The 20,000-nt window shown below is 45.0% G+C and overlaps 1 protein-coding gene across 1 annotated transcript in view; it reads right to left on the reverse strand.

Moving 5' to 3' along the window:
• Positions 1-1,289: 1,289 nt before the first annotated feature.
• The window catches only part of plekhg3 (pleckstrin homology and RhoGEF domain containing G3), a 28,883-nt gene continuing 10,172 nt past the window's right edge, over positions 1,290-20,000 (reverse strand). The window contains exons 3-18 of the mRNA XM_068709168.1: positions 18,476-18,897; positions 15,650-15,750; positions 15,146-15,215; positions 15,011-15,057; positions 13,978-14,128; positions 13,523-13,654; positions 13,252-13,434; positions 12,669-12,761; positions 12,291-12,377; positions 8,697-8,730; positions 8,483-8,584; positions 7,752-7,784; positions 7,494-7,504; positions 5,656-5,784; positions 4,017-5,520; positions 1,290-3,451 (exon numbers count right to left, since the gene is read on the reverse strand). Coding sequence (XP_068565269.1) covers positions 2,583-3,451; positions 4,017-5,520; positions 5,656-5,784; positions 7,494-7,504; positions 7,752-7,784; positions 8,483-8,584; positions 8,697-8,730; positions 12,291-12,377; positions 12,669-12,761; positions 13,252-13,434; positions 13,523-13,654; positions 13,978-14,128; positions 15,011-15,057; positions 15,146-15,215; positions 15,650-15,750; positions 18,476-18,897 — 3,968 coding nt within the window. The 3' untranslated portion in view covers positions 1,290-2,582. The remainder of the gene's footprint in view (positions 3,452-4,016; positions 5,521-5,655; positions 5,785-7,493; positions 7,505-7,751; positions 7,785-8,482; positions 8,585-8,696; positions 8,731-12,290; positions 12,378-12,668; positions 12,762-13,251; positions 13,435-13,522; positions 13,655-13,977; positions 14,129-15,010; positions 15,058-15,145; positions 15,216-15,649; positions 15,751-18,475; positions 18,898-20,000) is intronic.

Below are 20,000 nucleotides of genomic sequence, written 5' to 3' on the forward strand. Positions count from 1 at the left end.
ATCTTTATTTAGATTAAACTCATATTTCATTTGGTTTTAAACTAAATAGATTATTTCCTAATTGTCCAACAGTCTTAAACCTGGATTTACTGAACTGAGATTAGAACTAATCTCAGATTAAATGAATCCTCGTTGGTGAAACAAACTGTTGAGACGATCAGAGGAATTCATCATGACGTCGTCACACACAGACAGGTGCAACAAAATTACCTGAGGTCTCAAGACTTTACCTTCAAAATAAAAGCATGGACACAGGTATTGCATTCACGTCAAAAAAACATCAGTAGAGAAACACACTGAGATGATCACATGATCTTTTATTCTACTGTGGTTCTCTACAGCACTCATAACCTACATCCATAATGAGGGTTTTAATTTGAAAGTCAGGAGCTGGCATCCTGTTTGTCAGAGTTAACGTGAACATAATAATAATAAACTGTGATACTCACTGTGTATCTCCTGTAGTCGGGTCTTTGAGCCCGAGCTGAGTCCCAGTACTGTGAGTACATCTCTGTAATAAACTCTTTATAAACTAACTTTAATAAACTATCTGGTAATAAACTCTGAATTTTTGATCAAATCTCTTGAGTGACTTTCCTTCATCTGAGAGGCTTCAGTCTCTGAGTCTCTGCTTTCAATACAGTAGAGCTGAGTGTGTGTGTTTGTGTGTGTGTGTGTGTGTGTGTGTGTGTGTGTGTGTGTGTGTGTGTGTGTCAGGACTCTGGGATGAGGATGAAGATGATGTCGTTGAAGCGTGAACTTTCCGACTGCAGGAAGCTGAAGTGAAGATCTGTTGTGACACTGAGTTCGGTCACATGAACAATGAGTGAGTATTGATGAAGAGCCGTGGTACATTTACTCTCAAGTACTACACTGAAGTACAACGGTAAAGTATTCTCCTTGACTACATCTCTGTAGTAAAAATACTTTTAGTACATTTGTCTGACAGCTTTAGTTTCTCTACAGATTAGTGTTGTTATGAAGCATCATGATGCAATAATCATTATTACATCACGTACTAATGATGTAATAATGATTATTACATAAGTAATGAGACGTCCTCGTCTCAAACATCCTCTGTCTCTCTCTCTTTGTATCTCTCTCTCTTTGTATCTCTCTCTCTTTGGCTCTCTTTGTATCTCTCTCTCTTTGTCTCTGTCTCTCTTTCTTTGTCTCTATTAATCACTGATATGTCACATTGTATTTTCTGATAACTTCTGCATATTCATGTGGATTTAGAACAAATGTCACTGATACTATTAATAATATTAATCACACACACACTCTGCTGATCCTCAGTGGCTTTAATAAGGAACAGAAGACACACACACACACACACACACACACACACACACACACACACACACTTATAGAAATACAGATAACATATTTGTTTCTACATCAGGTGAAATAAATAGTGGAACATGGTGTGCCGGGCGGAACAGTGGTTAAAAAGAAAGTCACAGGTTTGAGTCCCAGATGTGCCAGCGTGCCACCGAGCAAGGTGCTAAAATCAATCGATTGGTTAAGAGCTGCTCTAGGTGTTACTTTTGTTTACGGAGAACAAAACGTATGAAGAAATAAATACATGAAGAAAGTTAATAAAACTTCACATAAAATAGAAAAACTAAAAAAGGCACAAAAATATAGAAATCAACACGTTAATATATAATAAATTAATTCACCATAATCTGTATACTGAGGGTGAAATTATTTAGGTAATTTGCATAATGAAAGAACATCAGAACCATGAAGGAGAATATATTTTTATCATATTTTATTTAGAAGTTCTCTCTTTTATTGATTGATTATTAGCGAGCGGGTTTTTAAAAGAACGTTTAACGTTGTTTCCGTCTTTAAAACATAAAATTATCAGAGGATCATCATGACATTCACGCTAGCTGTTAGCCAACGAGCTAGCTGTTAGCCAACGAGCTAGCTCTCAGTCCGTCCAGGTGCCTGGATCTACGTTCTGTCTTTAAGTCCTCTTTGGTACCGGTCAGTTCTTCATGGTTCTGCTGAATTCAGAGGCGACTCGTGAACGTAAAACGTTAACGTTAGTTTGACTCTTTGAGTGAAGTCACGAGTCACTGGTGTTAAAGTCAAAGTCTGTTTTCATTTAGAGTCTAAAGTCTCATGTTTCCCTTTTGTTTCTTTTCTAAAAATGTTCTAAAAACTTTATGTACACAAAAGAATCTGTGACGTAATTTTAGAAATGTGACCGTTTAGTGGTGAGTTCACTGACAGCAGGAATCCTCAGCTGTAATAATATATATATATATATATATATATATATTATATTTATATATTATAATATATATATAATAATATTTATATATATATATATAAAGATATTTACATATTGTTTTTGATTCCAGAGAGGACGCTGTGTTTGTTGGATTTTTACATAAAAAGACATTTAGTCGTATAAACACTGGAACAGTTTAAATGATGCTTGAAATGATTCTTTCATAATCTCAGTAAATACTCTGTCTGCTGTAGAATAATATATGTATATTAGTATTAGCCTGATCATTTACATCTCTTTAGTTTCATTAAGTTCTGATTCGTTGGAGGTGTTTTCAGCTCTGGCTCTGGAACCTTTCTCTCAGATTCTTCACGACGCTCTGCTGACCGGCTTCCGTCTTCGGTCCGGAGTTTGATCCTGCGGTCTGCGGTTCAACGTCCCGACGGTTGGAGGATGACACCGCACCGGCGGCGTCCAGCTCAGTTTTGGTTTTGACGTCCTCCCTCTGTTTGTACTCGTCGGACTCCTGGTAGACGCGGCATCGGTCGATGACGGCCATGATGGAGATCTTCTCCCTGCTGGTGGGTGAACGGATCTGGATGAAGTTGTCGTCCTCGTCTTCTCGTGTTTCTTCGGCCTCTGGAAGCTTCTCCACCACGATGATCTTGTGCTCCTCATCGTTTGGTAGCGGCGCCTCGGCCGCCACGTAGTACCCGTCGTGGTCTCCGATAGCAACCTGGTCCTGGAGCTTCTGCAGCTCGGTCCTCTGCGCTCCGCTCAGCCGAGGGTCCAGAGAGTTCGCTCTCTGCAGACGCTTCCTGCGTTCTTCTCTGCCGGAGTCCCGGCCGTATGAGGGAACTTCGGCAGAAGTCCCGGCGGCAAGGAGGAGGCCGGAGGAGCAGCTGGAGCGCCTCCTCAGACCTCCGTCAAACATCTGCTCAGGGATGGAGAGACTCCGGCCGACAGGACCCTTCTGGGGGCGGTCGTGGTCCGAGTATCTGGAGCGGAGCTCTCGGACGTCGGGCCAGTCGAAGCCCTCGATGGGAGGGGGGGCGCTGAGGGGGTTCAGAGGACTGCGGGAGCGAGCTCGACCCGGATCCACGACCGCCAAGCTGCAGGAAAGACTCTGGATCTGGTCCACGGGGCTCAGCGGTAGAGAGGTGGCCTGGTTATGAGAAACCAGCAGAGTCTGGTTGGGTTTACCTGCAGAACACAACATCGAGAAGTTACATTTTTATTTCAGTTTTTCTTTATTGAGTTTTATTTTCACTGCATTCTGTTTGATCCTCTGACTGCTGGAGGTTCTGGACCCGCTGGACTCACAACGCTATCAGAACTGATAAAACTACCAGCTTCTGCTGGTTCAGTTTAATGTATCCGTCTTTGACGTTTTAATTTCACTAAGTCAACTAACTAACCAACCAACCAACCAACCAAATAACTAACTAGGAACAAACCAGAATAATGCTTAAAGGTTTTTTTTCTTCCACTATGTGTCTTGTATTTCACTCCTTTTTAATTAAATATTACATCTTTATCATAAACTCTCTGATGATGTTGTAGTTTCCTCAAATCCCCAAAATTTGGAACGCTTTAAATTTCTCATATTCTTTAAATACTTAACTACTGCTCATTTAAATCAGTATTTAAGTTCAGTATTTGTTCAGTTCAATTAAAACGAAGTTTGTTAATTTGTGCAAACTCATAAAATCAATGGCAGACCCTGACGGTTGATATCTGAGGAACAGGACCCTAAACGTCACAGTACCTGGAGCCTCCTTCTCCTCCACCACACAGGATAAAGTCCTCCTGCCCATCAGGACTCCCTGACTCCGCTGTCGGACCACTGGTTTGGTGGTTTTGATCCGCTGGCTGTACTGGCGGGCCAGATTGAGGACTTTGCTCTTGGTCTTGTCCACGTTGTCAAGCTGGTTCGAGCCCTCGCCGGCCATTTCCCCCCCCGCTTTCAGCCGGGCGACCCGAGGAACCGGAGCCCTGAGGACGACGGCCTCGTCCCCAAACACCTTCAGGGCGTCCTTCAGACTTCCTGTCCGACTGATGCCGGAGGATCTGAGCCTGAGGGGAGAAGGACTCGCGGATTCCTCGGTGATGGTGCTGAGGTCAGACGCTCCGCCCTCTTCATCACAGCTCTTTGTCTTCGCCGTGTCAGAGAGGCTGATGCCGGTTCCTCTCGGAGCTTCTTGGGATTGTTTGCACCCTCCGCCGTCGCTTTGAGATCGGTCGATCTCTCGCTCCATCGTCTGCCAGATCTTGATCATCTCAGAGGAAGGTCTGAACTCTTCGTCCTCAGATGGATTGTCCTGCAAGCTTTGAGATCTGGACCAGCGGCTGTCTTCTGAATCCTCTGGATCCGTGCTTCTCTGATCAGACCTGAAAGAGTCCAAAGAGTCACTAGAGACCATGTTACCCGAGGTATCCGTGGGTAAAGCCGAGCTTGACTCCAGACTGGAGGATATGGTGGAGGTGGAGGGATTTGTCTGGACGGTTTCGTCCTTCGGGATGCTGTTGAGCCGGCTGACGGAGCTCCTGACCAGCCCAGTGGGGATGTAGGTCAGACTCTCTCTGCGCTGGAGGCTGAAGGTGGCATCCTCGTTCTCGGCGTTCTCGTAGTAGCTCTTGATTTTGCCGATGAGCAGCTGGTCCTGCTTGGACAGGGTGGAGTTCCTCCTCCGCCGAATGCCTCGGTCAGCGTCGAAGAGGCCGTCGTCCTGAGGAGACAGCAGGGTCAAATCTGTCATGCCGAAGGTCCCTGCGGGATCAGAACAGATACTGTTGAGCCTCAACATCCTGTCGGCGGGTTCGGGGCTGAGGCTGAGGCTGCTGCCGGTCCTGCTGAGTAGCCGCGGTGACGCGCAGCCGAGGGAGCGGGCGTCGTCCTGGACCAGGGTGCCTCGTTTGATGCTGGGGGTGAAGTGCTGAGCGATGGCGCTGGCTTTATCCAGGACAGACGAAGGGAGGATGCTGGCGGCTTCGCCCTCCTTCACCGGTGACTCCTTCGCATCCTCCTCCTCGGAGGAGGAGGATTCCCCGCTACTCAAGGTCTTTGAGTCTGAATCAGGTGCGGCAGTGGATGGTTGCTCCGTGGATTCTGGATCTCCTTCAGGTTTCTGCTCCTCTGACCTTTGAGGGGACGCTGAGATCCCGGGACGAGTAGCAGACAAACTGTCCGGATCGGAGGAGGGTTCTGGTTCAGGGATTTCTGTTGGTTCAGACTCTGGCGTCTTCTCTTGCGGCAGCTTATCCGTGGAGGGCTAGACAAGTCCAAGACAGGATGAATGGTTAGAACAGCTTTAAGTGAGACTAGCTCTACATCACTGAAGAAGAACTAAAGCAGGAAAGCTGCGGGATGCTGGTGACCTAGCTGTGAGGACCGTGTGGTATCGAACCTGCGAGTCGTCCCCTGTGCTCTCATTTACCGGCTCGCACGTCGGTTCGGTTCCACCTGGCTCGTCTTCTTCAGGAAGTCGCCCATTTTTCTCGTTGCAGCCTTCAGAAGAGACTCCGCCTCCGTCTGCCTCCTTCAACAAACACAAGCCGGCAGACGTTAAAAAGCTGCAGAACAAAAAGTTTAAAGAGTTTTAATTCATCAACAAACATCTGAACCCAAAAACCACAGAACCATCCTGTTCTGAGGGGAGAGAGGAAGAAACAACGCCACAGGAAGGACACGTGGTTTTGTTTTGGGTCTTTATGACTTCATTACAGACCGAATGAGCAACAAGAACCCTGAAGCTCTTCAGATCTCCGGCTCAGCTTCAGAAGTCTTTTACATCTTTTCATTCTCAACACTTTTGTATTTTGTCCTGTTGTAGTTCTGGAAGTTCTTCAGCACCAGAGAAGAAGAAATCCTCCTCTTCACCACAAGATGGCGCTACGGGTCCTTGCAGTGAAACATGTTTGATATAATAATAATAATAATAATAATAATAATAATAATGATAATAACAATTATAATAATGATAATAATGATATAATAATAATAATAATGATAATAATAATGATAATAATAATAATAATGATAATAATAATAATAATGATAAGAATAATGATAAGAATAATAATGATAATAATAATGATAATAATAATGAAAATAACGATAATAATAATGACAATAATAATAATAATGATAATAATAATAATAAGTGAGATAATCAGATTTTATTTGAAGCACTTAGATATTTTGAGTTGTTTTGGAGACATAATATTCAAATTCAATGTTATTTGTATGCTGCCAATTATAGTTCTAAGAAAATATCTGAATCAGCAAAGAAAAGCATAGTCAGCACATTATTAAATGAATGTTAATAAAGCTGAACGCTTTAATAATGTATTTATTAAATGAAGTGAAGCTGCCATTCACCACATGAAGCTCATGCAGCAGAACCGAGAGCTCCGGCAGTGAGCCACGGTCCCTTTAGTGTGTTAGGGAGCTGCAACGAGGATGGAGGAAACAGGAAGGAGATCGTCACCATGGTAACGCCTGTTGGAAACAGAGTCTGGGCCCAAAAGGAGACGGCGGCCAGAACGGAGCCGGTGAAGTCTTCCTCCTCCTCCTCCTCTTCCTCCTCCTCCTCCACTGAGATCAGTCGCTCTACTGAGTCTTTCCTGCTGCAGAGCTCCTCCTCTTCCTCCTCCTCTTCCTCACACTCACCCACCGAGAGAGAGACCCTCACCCTCTGGAACACCCCCCCCCCCCCCCCCCCCACACACACACACACACACACACACACACACACACACACACACACACACATAACCCCCCCTCACTGTCTTAGTGCTGCAGGACGTCACACTGCTGATTCATTCACAAGGTTTCACCTCATTTAACAACTAATGTGGTGCTGAGTCAGCACAATGTAGAGGAGGAGGAGCAGGAGGAAGAGGAGGAGGAGAGAGAGGAGGAGGAGGAGGAGGAGGAGGAGGAAGAAAAAGGAAGAGGAGGAGGAAGAAGAAGGAAGAGGAGGAGGAAGAGGAGGTGAAGGAGGAGGAAGAAGAAGGAAGAGGAGGAGAAGGAGGAAGAAGAAGGAAGAGGAGGAGGAAGAAGAAGAAGTAAGAGGAGGACGAGGAGGAGGAAGAGGAGGAGGAGGAGGTGGTGAAGGAGGAGGGAGAAGAAGGAGGAGGAGGACGAACAGGAGGACGAGGAGGAGGAAGAGGGAGAAGAAGAAGGAGGAGGAGGAAGCGGAGGAGGAAGAAGAGTATTAATGACATCAGATCAGTTTCTTACCTTCAGGATGACTGTGATCAACAGGAGAATCAGCAGCAGAAGAACAAAAGCAGACGTGATGATTAGTTAAACATATTATTATTATTATTATTATTTATTAATATCATTATTACAATATTATTATTTTTATTATCATGCTCATTATTATATTTATTAATATTTATTATTATTATTATTAACAATATATTTATATTAATATTATCACTATTAATATCTTTAACTTCTTGATGTAATCATTAAGTATTAGTGAAGTCGTACCTTTACTGCTCTTCAGTATTTCTTTGATCGGCTCTGAAGAAGAAAACAGAAACAAATTAAATGTATATCAACAGGAAGTAGTTCATCACATCTACGAACAGGAAGTAGTTCATCACATCTACGAACAGGAAGTAGTTCATCACATCAACAAACAGGAAGTAGTTCATCACACCTACGAACAGGAAGTAGTTCATCACATCAACAAACAGGAAGTAGTTCATCACATCAACAAACAGGAAGTAGTTCATCACATCAACAAACAGGAAGTAGTTCATCACATCTACGAACAGGAAGTAGTTCATCACATCTACGAACAGGAAGTAGTTCATCACATCGACAAACAGGAAGTAGTTCATCACATCGACAAACAGGAAGTAGTTCATCACATCGACAAACAGGAAGTAGTTCATCACATCGACAAACAGGAAGTAGTTCATCATATCTACGAACAGGAAGTAGTTCATCACATCGACAAACAGGAAGTAGTTCATCACATCGACAAACAGGAAGTAGTTCATCACATCGACAAACAGGAAGTAGTTCATCACATCGACAAACAGGAAGTAGTTCATCATATCTATCAACAGGAAGTAGTTCATCACATCTACGAACAGGAAGTAGTTCATCACATCTACGAACAGGAAGTAGTTCATCACATCTACGAACAGGAAGTAGTTCATCACATCTACGAACAGGAAGTAGTTCATCACATCTAAGTTGTTTGTGTTTACCGGACTGTCGTCGCCCCTGGCGACCATGTGGTGGAAACTCGTCAGACTGACAAGACGAAGCTTTCTTCAGCCTCTCAGGACTGTACCGATACCTGGGAGGGTCTACAGGTGAGAACAGGTGAGAACAGGTGAGAACAGGTGAGAACATCAAAGTTCAGTTATACACAGTTCATGTCAGACGAACACCACGAGGACAGACAAACATTTAACTTACATATGGAATCCATTTCCAAGATGGCCTCTTTAGCCTGAAACACACCAGACAACAATAATTTCTACCTTTGATGCTGCTGCTGATACTGGTCATACTGGAGTGTTTACTGGTGTGTTTACTGGAGTGTTTACGGGTGTGTTTACGGGTGTGTTTACTGGTGTGTTTACTGGAGTGTTTACTGGAGTGTTTACTGGTGTGTTTACTGGAGCGTATACTGGTGTGTTTACTGGAGTGTTTACTGGAGTGTTTACTGGAGCGTATACTGGAGCGTATACTGGTGTGTTTACTGGAGTGTTTACTGGTGTGTTTACTGGAGTGTTTACTGGAGTGTTTACTGGTGTGTTTACTGGAGCATATACTGGTGTGTTTACTGGAGTGTTTACTGGTGTGTTTACTGGTGTGTTTACTGGAGCATATACTGGTGTGTTTACTGGAGTGTTTACTGGTGTGTTTACTGGTGTGTTTACTGGAGCATATACTGGTGTGTTTACTGGAGTGTTTACTGGTGTGTTTACTGGTGTGTTTACTGGAGCATATACTGGTGTGTTTACTGGAGTGTTTACTGGTGTGTTTACTGGTGTGTTTACTGGAGCGTATACTGGTGTGTTTACTGGTGTGTTTACTGGAGCGTATACTGGTGTGTTCACTGGAGCGTATACTGGTGTGTTTACTGGAGTGTTTACTGGTGTGTTTACTGGAGCAAATACTGGTGTGTATACTGGAGTGTATACTGGTGTGTATACTGGAGGGAGTGTATACTGGGGCAAATACTGGAGTGTTTACTGGAGTGTTTACTGGTGTGTTTACTGGAGCGTATACTGGTGTGTTTACTGGTGTGTTTACTGGAGTGTTTACTGGTGTGTTTACTGGAGCGTATACTGGTGTGTTTACTGGAGTGTTTACTGGAGCGTATACTGGTGTGTTTACTGGTGTGTTTACTGGAGCGTATACTGGTGTGTTTACTGGAGTGTTTACTGGTGTGTTTACTGGAGTGTTTACTGGTGTGTTTACTGGAGTGTTTACTGGTGTGTTTACTGGTGTGTTTACTGGAGCGTATACTGGTGTGTTTACTGGAGCGTATACTGGAGTGTTTACTGGAGCGTATACTGGTGTGTTCACTGGAGTGTTTACTGGTGTGTTTACTGGAGCGTATACTGGTGTGTTTACTGGAGCGTATACTGGAGTGTTTACTGGAGCGTATACTGGTGTGTTTACTGGTGTGTTTACTGGTGTGTTTACTGGAGTGTTTACTGGAGTGTTTACTGGAGTGTTTACTGGTGTGTTTACTGGTGTGTCTACTGGAGCGTATACTGGTGTGTTTACTGGAGCGTATACTGGAGTGTTTACTGGAGCGTATACTGGTGTGTTCACTGGAGCGTATACTGGTGTGTTTACTGGAGTGTATACTGGTGTGTTTACTGGAGCGTATACTGGTGTGTTTACTGGAGTGTTTACTGGTGTGTTTACTGGAGTGTATACTGGTGTGTTTACTGGAGTGTTTACTGGTGTGTTTACTGGAGCAAATACTGGTGTGTATACTGGAGTGTATACTGGTGTGTATACTGGAGGGAGTGTATACTGGGGCAAATACTGGCGTGTATACTGGAGTGTTTACTGGTGTGTTCACTGGAGCGTATACTGGTGTGTTTACTGGAGTGTTTACTGGTGTGTTTACTGGAGCAAATACTGGTGTGTATACTGGAGTGTATACTGGTGTGTATACTGGAGGGAGTGTATACTGGGGCAAATACTGGTGTGTATACTGGAGTGTTTACTGGTGTGTATACTGGTGTGTTTACTGGAGCGTATACTGGTGTGTTTACTGGAGCGTATACTGGTGTGTTTACTGGAGCGTATACTGGTGTGTTTACTGGAGGGAGTGTATACTGGGGCAAATACTGGTGTGTATACTGGAGTGTTTACTGGTGTGTATACTGGTGTGTTTACTGGAGCGTATACTGGTGTGTTTACTGGAGCGTATACTGGAGTGTTTACTGGCGCGTATACTGGTGTGTTTACTGGAGCGTATACTGGTGTGTTCACTGGAGCATATACTGGTGTGTTTACTGGAGTGTTTACTGGTGTGTTTACTGGAGCAAATACTGGTGTGTTTACTGGAGCGTATACTGGAGTGTTTACTGGAGCGTATACTGGTGTGTTTACTGGAGCGTATACTGGTGTGTTTACTGGAGCGTATACTGGTGTGTTTACTGGAGCGTATACTGGTGTGTTCACTGGAGCGTATACTGGTGTGTATACTGGAGGGAGTGTATACTGGTGTGTATACTGGAGGGAGTGTATACTGGGGCAAATACTGGTGTGTATACTGGAGTGTATACTGAGTGTAGACTGGAGTGTATACTGGTGTGTATACTGGTGTGTATACTGAGTATATACTGAAGTGTATACTGGAGTCTATACTGGTGTGTATACTGAGTATATACTGAAGTGTATACTGGAGTGTATACTGGTGTGTTATACTGGAGTGTATACTGGTGTGTGTTATACTGGAGTGTATACTGAGTGTAGACTGGAGTGTATACTGGTGTGTATACTGAGTATATACTGAAGTGTATACTGGAGTCTATACTGGTGTGTATACTGAGTATATACTGAAGTGTATACTGGAGTGTATACTGCTGTGTATACTGGTGTGTTATACTGGAGTGTATACTGGTGTGTGTTATACTGGAGTGTATACTGAGTGTAGACTGGAGTGTATACTGGTGTGTATACTGAGTATATACTGAAGTGTATACTGGAGTGTATACTGGAGTGTATATTGAGTATATACTGAAGTGTATACTGGAGTGTATACTGGAGTGTATACTGAGTATATACTGAAGTGTATACTGGAGTATATACTGGTGTGTATACTGGTGTGTATACTGGTGTGTTATACTGGAGTGTATACTGGTGTGTGTTATACTGGAGTGTTTACTGGTGTGTATACTGGAGTGTATACTGAGTATATACTGAAGTGTATACTGGAGTGTATACTGGTGTGTATACTGGAGTGTATACTGGAGTGTGTTATACTGGAGTGGACTGGAGTGTATACTGGTGTGTGTTATACTGGAGTGTATACTGGTGTGTATACTGAGTATATACTGAAGTGTATACTGGTGTGTATACTGAGTATATACTGAAGTGTATACTGGAGTGTATACTGGTGTGTATACTGGTGTGTATACTGAGTGTATACTGGTGTGTGTTATACTGGAGTGGACTGGAGTGTGTTATACTGGAGTGTATACTGAGTGTATACTGGTGTGTATACTGAGTGTATACTGGTGTGTGTTATACTGGAGTGGACTGGAGTGTATACTGGTGTGTGTTATACTGGAGTGGACTGGAGTGTATACTGGAGTGTGTTATACTGGAGTGTATACTGGTGTGTGTTATACTGGAGTGTATACTGGTGTGTGTTATACTGGAGTGTATACTGGTGTGTGTTATACTGGAGTGTATACTGGTGTGTGTTATACTGGAGTGTATACTGGTGTGTGTTATACTGGAGAGGACTGGAGTGTATACTGGTGTGTGTTATACTGGAGAGGACTGGAGTGTATACTGGTGTTGGTGGTGTCTGACCTTCTGTGGGATGATGGCCTGGTGGTTCTCCAGAATGATGCGTTTGATGTGATGAGCCCACAGCTTCTTCTCCTCCACCGTCTTCGCCTGGAAACATGAAGAAAACATTCTGCTTTTGATTTCAGTTTCCAGAGACACTGAAGTATCAACTCAATATGAATATATATAAAAATAAATATAGTGTATTTACATACATGTACATGTTCAGCACATGTCTACGGGCACACGTATACAGATTAAAGAATAAGTACGTTTAGAATAACTACAATAGTAATATATAATAAAATGATGGGGTTCCAGAAGAAAACATGATCATGTGAGGTGAACAGGTGAATAGGTTCAACAGGTGAGCAGGTGAGCAGGTGTAGATGATCTCACCTGCACGGTGTGAGGCTGTTTGGGATGTTTGTAATGAGTCACACTGAAGCTCAGAGAGTCTTTGGCGCTTTCAATCAGCATCAGAGTGGAGCACTGAAACCACACAGAGAAATTAATACATAAGCAAACATCTGGTTTCTTGTCTGGTTTTACTTCTGCAGTGTTTGAAAATCTTTGTCTTGATGAGTCAAACTACGTTACTTTGATTTATATCATCTGTTTTAAGTATCTGATGTCTATTGAATTATCATATATAACAAGATAATAATTTTTCCTTTGTCCATTTTCTTCTGCGTATTGTGTAAAACATGTATAATAATTATTACATTCAGGTTGTTGGTGGACATCAACAACCTCCATCACCGTTACCTGAATATTAGAACGCTGTATTTTACTTTCTGAACATATACATGTATATATGTTATATATATATATATATATATATATATATATATATATATATATATATATATATATATATACTGTATGTTTTCATATAGTCTCCTTTACGTTAACTCATGGAGACTTTTCTCCATGTCTTGACTCTGATCAGCGGTCATGTGGTGGGTGAAGCGTTCCTCACAGAGATGTACGTCTTGTAGACGTAATGTTCTCCGCGACGTTTTGTGATCAGCAGCATGCGGTCGAACAGGAACAGCGTTCTCTCGTTTTTGGCTCGGTGAACTTTGAAGGTTCCCTCCAGAACTAGTTCTCCGTAGGTGGTGAGGTCCGGACCTTTCCAGTTCAGCAGCAGAGACTGAACCTCCTGAAGAAAAACACAGTTAAATGTTGGCTCAAGTACCTCAAACGTGTACTTTAGCAGAGTACTATGTGAGCAGAGTACTGTGGCTGACCTGCAGTCTGACGGCGTGCTCGTGTTTCCTCTTCATGTCGTTGATGTACCAGGCCACGCCTGTCATGGTGTAGATGGCCTCCTCCACCACCTCATAACCCGCCTCCTGAGGGTCAAAGTGCTTCGCTATCTCCTGCAGGAAACACATTACATTACAGTCATTTAGCAGAAGCTTTTATCCAAAGCGACTTACAATAAGTGCATCAACATTGGTAATCAAAAGAACTACTAGTCACCAGAAGTCATAAGTACATTTCCTTTAAACAAGCATCTAAGAGCCTGAAGCAGATCATAACTCAGAGCCAAAGTACAGAAACAAGAGAAACAGTTAGTGCTATAAGTAATACGAATACAATAAGTGTAACAAGCTAGTATGAATACAATAAGTGCTGAGTGGAAGGCTCATCCTCATCCTCATGATGATACTGGATGATAACAGCTGTGTTGATGTCGTACCTGGAGCAGCAGGTGGTATTTGAGGATCCTCTGAACAGGTTTCAGAAGGTATGAACCGAGAGGCAGTGAACGCTTCAACGATGCCTGACGCTCCCGAAAGAACTTAGCCAGAGATTTATTCCTCATGCACTCCGTCAGAGCTGCAACCGAACTGGAACAGGAGGCAAAAAAATAAGGTGTGAACAATAGTGGACTGTAGATGACGGTAGTGGACAGTAGTAGACTGTAGATGACGGTAGTGGCCTGTAGTGGCCTGTAGTGGCCTGTAGTGGACGGTAGTGGACTGTAGATGACGGTAGTGGCCTGTAGTGGACGGTAGTTGCCTGTAGTGGATGGTAGTGGATGGTAGTGGACTGTAGATGACGGTAGTGGACGGTAGTGGACGGTAGTGGCCTGTAGTGGACGGTAGTGGACGGTAGTGAACGGTAGTGAACGGTAGTGGACTGTAGATGACGGTACTGGCCTGTAGTGGACGGTAGTGGACTGTAGATGACGGTAGTGGCCTGTAGTGGACGGTAGTGGCCTGTAGTGGACGGTAGTGGACTGTAGATGACGGTAGTGGCCTGTAGTGGACGGTAGTGGACTGTAGATGACGGTAGTGGCCTGTAGTGGACGGTAGTGGACTGTAGATGATGGTAGTGGACTGTAGATGACGGTAGTGGCCTGTAGTGGACGGTAGTGGACTGTAGATGACGGTAGTGGCCTGTAGTGGACGGTAGTGGACTGTAGATGATGGTAGTGGCCTGTAGTGGACGGTAGTGGCCTGTAGTGGACAGTAGTGGCCTGTAGTGGACGGTAGTGGCCTGTAGTGGACGGTAGTGGACTGTAGATGACGGTAGTGGACTGTAGATGACGGTAGTGGCCTGTAGTGGACGGTAGTGGACTGTAGATGATGGTAGTGGCCTGTAGTGGACGGTAGTGGCCTGTAGTGGACAGTAGTGGCCTGTAGTGGACGGTAGTGGCCTGTAGTGGACGGTAGTGGACTGTAGATGACGGTAGTGGCCTGTAGTGGACTGTAGTGGACTGTACTTACTTTGGGTAGTTGGTGCAGTACTGTGTGTAGATCTCAAAGTATTCGCTCTGAAAAGAAACAGTCATGAACATGAAGTCTGGTTCAGAGGGATGAAGAGTCTCAGCTGTTCATATTTCATCATCAGTTATCGATCACCTTCAGGACGAAGCACCTGGCGACGGCGACGGGGTCGTTGTCACAGAGATCCAGAGACTGAAGCAGCTCGCTGAGGACAGGAAACACAACGACATCAATGATGAAGACCATGTGACAGGACCAATGTTTCATGAGATGAGCAAAGATGATCAGAACAGGAAGTGTAACAAGGTCACCTGACCAGCAGGTGGAGCTGTCTCATTACTCTGTTCTCAAGTCTAAATAAAATCATACAAAAATTCATACAAAATCAGTTCACCGCTTTATAAATACAAACACTGTTTTATCGTGTTGTGTTCAGGAACCTGTTCACGCTGCAGGAGAAACGTGTCTCTGCTTTATATCACATGCATTCATTATAAAACTTTATTCTGTTTTCTTATTTAACAGAAACAGACCCACCGATGAAAACAAACTGTTCAGATCACGTTATTAGTTATTCTAAATATTGATGAACACATGTGTCCTTTGATTGTTATTGATTTCATGTTGCTGTCGTGTCACCTGTTGAACTCGTAGATGTCCTCGATGTTTCCAAACAGAAAACAGACCTGCTCAGGACGGATCGATAGATCGCACTGATCGATGATGTGAGCCAGGTAGTCCTGGGCGGGGGGAGAAATTATCTTGATTAAATGATTTACTATATCTAATTCACTAAAAATCACATTCACAAGTTAGAAAACAAATCAAATCAAAGACGTTGTGTCTCTTCCAGTCCAGCAGGGGGCAGTGTTGACTCTGACTAAAAACTGATTACTTACTGTTTGGATCAATACTCAGATTCAAGACATCTGAAGTTCGTCTCTGCACTTTGATTTTAGAACAGAAAAGACATCTTTTTTAGTTTTTTTACTCTTTAAATGTTTCCACGTCTCACTGTCTGCAGGACGAGTGTTCACGTCTCACTCTGTCTACAGGACGAATGTTCACATCTCACTCTGTCTACAGGACGAGTGTTCACGTCTCACTCTGTCTACAGGACGAGTGTTCACGTCTCACTCTGTCTACAGGACGAGTGTCCATGTCTCACTGTCTGCAGGACGAGTGTCCACGTCTCACTCCGTCAACAGGACGAGTGTCCACATGTCACTCTGTCTACAGGACGAGTGTTCACGTCTCACTGTCTACAGGACGACTGTCCACGTCTCACTGTCTGCAGGACGAGTGTTCACGTCTCACTGTCTGCAGGACGAGTGTTCACGTCTTACTGTCTGCAGGACGAGATTCCACGTCTCACTGTCTACAGGACGACTGTCCACGTCTCACTGTCTGCAGGACGAGTGTCCACATCTCACTGTCTACAGGACGAGTGTTCACGTCTCACTCTGTCTGTAGGACGAGTGTCCACGTCTCACTGTCTGCAGGACGAGTGTCCACGTCTCACTGTCTGCAGGACGAGTGTCCACGTCTCACTCTGTCTATAGGACGAGTGTTCACGTCTCTCTGTCTACAGGACAAGTGTCCACGTCTCTCTGTCTGCAGAACGAGTGTTCACGTCTTACTGTCTGCAGGACGAGTGTCCACATCTCACTGTCTACAGGACGACTGTCCACGTCTCACTGTCTGCAGGACGAGTGTCCACGTCTCACTGTCTGCAGGACGACTGTCCACGTCTCACTGTCTGCAGGACGAGTGTCCACATCTCACTGTCTACAGGACGAGTGTTCACGTCTCACTCTGTCTGCAGGACGGGTGTCCACGTGTCACTGTCTGCAGGACGAGTGTCCACGTCTCACTGTCTGCAGGACGAGTGTTCACGTCTCACTGTCTGCAGAACGAGTGTCCACGTCTCACTGTCTGCAGGACGAGTGTTCACGTCTCACTGTCTGCAGGACGAGTGTCCACGTCTCACTGTCTGCAGGACGACTGTCCACGTCTCACTGTCTGCAGGACGAGTGTCCACATCTCACTGTCTACAGGACGAGTGTTCACGTCTCACTCTGTCTGCAGGACGAGTGTCCACGTGTCACTGTCTGCAGGACGAGTGTCCACGTCTCACTCTGTCTATAGGACGAGTGTTCACGTCTCTCTGTCTACAGAACGAGTGTCCACGTCTCACCGTCTACAGAACGAGTGTTCACGTCTCACTGTCTGCAGGACGAGTGTCCACGTCTCACTGTCTGCAGGACGAGTGTTCACGTCTCACTGTCTGCAGAACGAGTGTTCACGTCTCACTGTCTGCAGAACGAGTGTTCACGTCTCACTCCGTTTGCAGGACGAGTGTCCACGTCTCACTGTCTGCAGGACAAATGTTCACGTGTCACTGTCTGCAGGACGAGTGTCCATGTCTCACTGTCTGCAGAATGAGTGTCCACGTGTCACTGTCTGCAGGACGAGTGTCCACGTCTCACTCCGTTTGCAGGACGAATGTCCACGTCTCACTGTCTACAGGACGAGTGTCCACGACTCACTCTCTGCAGGACGAGTGTCCACGTCTCACTGTCTGCAAGACGAGTGTTCACGTCTCACTCTCTGCAGGACGAGTGTCCACGTCTCACTGTCTGCAGGACGAGTGTCCACGTCTCACTGTCTGCAGAACGAGTGTTCACGTCTCACTGTCTGCAGAACGAGTGTTCACGTCTCACTCCGTTTGCAGGACGAGTGTCCACGTCTCACTGTCTGCAGGACGAATGTTCACGTGTCACTGTCTGCAGGACGAGTGTCCATGTCTCACTGTCTGCAGAATGAGTGTCCACGTGTCACTGTCTGCAGGACGAGTGTCCACGTCTCACTCCGTTTGCAGGACGAATGTCCACGTCTCACTGTCTACAGGACGAGTGTTCACGTCTCACTCTCTGCAGGACGAGTGTCCACGTCTCACTGTCTGCAGGGCGAGTGTTCACGTCTCACTCTCTGCAGGACGAGTGTCCACGTCTCACTGTCTGCAGGGCAAGTGTCCACGTCTCACTGTTTGCAGGACGAGTGTTCACGTCTCACTCTCTGCAGGACGAGTGTCCACGTCTCACTGTCTGCAGGGCGAGTGTCCACGTCTCACTGTTTGCAGGACGAGTGTTCACGTCTCACTCTGTGTCAGAGAGTCTTTGTCTTGTTGAGGACAGTTTGGACGTCATCCTGCAGGTTCAGATTTTCACTCTGGGTCCAGGTTTATCTGTGATCCTCACTGTTACATAAGCAGCTAATCCAGAAGGTCTTAAGCAGTTAATTATAGTCTTTACCGGCTTTATTTAAAGGAGTCCAGTCCTCTGAGACTCTGTTCTCTGGTCTAGAGTCTCTATATTCTACTGAATGTATATTTATTTAAAGGAGTCCTGTTCTCTGAGACTCTGTCCTCTAGGGTGCGGGACTAGTACGTCCTTGAGGACTCACCTCTACGATCATTCGCAGGTCTCTGACGTACATCCTCTCGGTCTCGATGATCTCCATGATGACCCGGTCCAGGTAGGTCAGCTGAGGGTTCGGCGCCATGCTCCTGCTGATGAATGGGGACGCCTGGTGGCGCCGGCTAGAGACGCGGTTCGGCGTAGACTCTTTGTTGTTGTGTATGAGGCCGAGGCTCCGCCCCTTAATGGCAGGCTCCGGGCGTGGCCCCGCCCTCCTCCCGCACCCTGCGGGGATCGAGTCCGGGTCCACGTCGGAGGTCTGGGTGGTCGGCGGCGAGACCAGGTTGTCGTCTCGGGAGGATCCGGAACTGGAGGACAGAGTGGAGATCAGGCTCGCCGGGCGGTGGTCCGACTCGGAGGGCGTGGCCTCATTACTGCTGATGGAGGCGGCGGACAGGCGGGGGGAGTCTGGGGGGTGGGGGTGGGGGGGGGAGCAGACAGTCAGGAAACTGTTTTAATGAAGAGATCTCCATCAGAAGAGGTCTTTGATTAGATGATCCTGATCCTGATCCGTTCAAACTCTAAACATCATCTCTGACTCTTTTAAAGTCAGTAAAGACGAGAACTTTTACTTTTTCATTGAATGAAATAGAACGTCAACAGAAAGCTTCTTCTGAAAGAATCAGGTTTGTGAAGTGAAGAAGGAGGAGAAGAAGAAGAAGAAGAAGAAGAAGAAGAAGAAGAAGAAGAAGAAGGTTCCCTCATCAATCATCTGGTCACATCATTAACACCATTGATTGAGGGTTCGTTGTGATTTGAGGAACATGCTGATGATTCTGTGATGTTTACGTTTTCACACGGCGGCGACTCTGAGCTCAGAAGTAAACTTTAACAATTTAACAGAGAAATTTAAATCATTTCAATGAATAAATATGTAAAAACATCATGAAGTCATGTTAGCAACATATAAATATCACACATGCTAACGTACTATGAAAGTAAACGTTAGCATGATAGCATGTGACACTAACACTGTAAACGTTTAAAGGTTTAAGGGCTTATTGTTCACGTTATAATGCTAAATGTTTCATGTTCACTTTTCAAACAAACGTGAAAATAATTTTTATCTAATTTTAGATTTTTCCACCTCCAAATAACCAAATAAAAAACGTCCACATGTACCAGTTAGCGTGCTAACAGCTCGCATACATGTGAATTATGACGCTCTGGTTAGCGTGCTAACAGCTCGCTAACCAGAGCGTCATAATTCACATGTGTTAAGATGAAAACATCGTGTGTGGAAACAGACGAGTTATGAAATGTTGAAGGTTTGAGCTGCTCAAAATGTCCGCTGTGTGGTTTTGGCAGGTGTTAGCGAACATACCGGCTAACCACTCAGAGGGTTTAGCTAAATATCTGAACAGCAGAGACACTGACAGTCCACCTGAGACACAGAACACAACAAGCAGCAAACATTAGCACCAGAGAAACACAGAAGAAGAACTCTGCCATGAAATGTTCAAAGTAAGCTAGCTAGGTAAGCTAACGAAGGTTAGCAAACTCAAGCTAAC

The sequence above is a fragment of the Cebidichthys violaceus genome, unplaced genomic scaffold (genome assembly GCF_023349555.1).
Source record: "Cebidichthys violaceus isolate CVI_PGR_0920_01 unplaced genomic scaffold, fCebVio1.0.p SCAF_14, whole genome shotgun sequence".
In the NCBI taxonomy this organism is placed as follows: Eukaryota; Metazoa; Chordata; class Actinopteri; order Perciformes; family Stichaeidae; genus Cebidichthys; species Cebidichthys violaceus.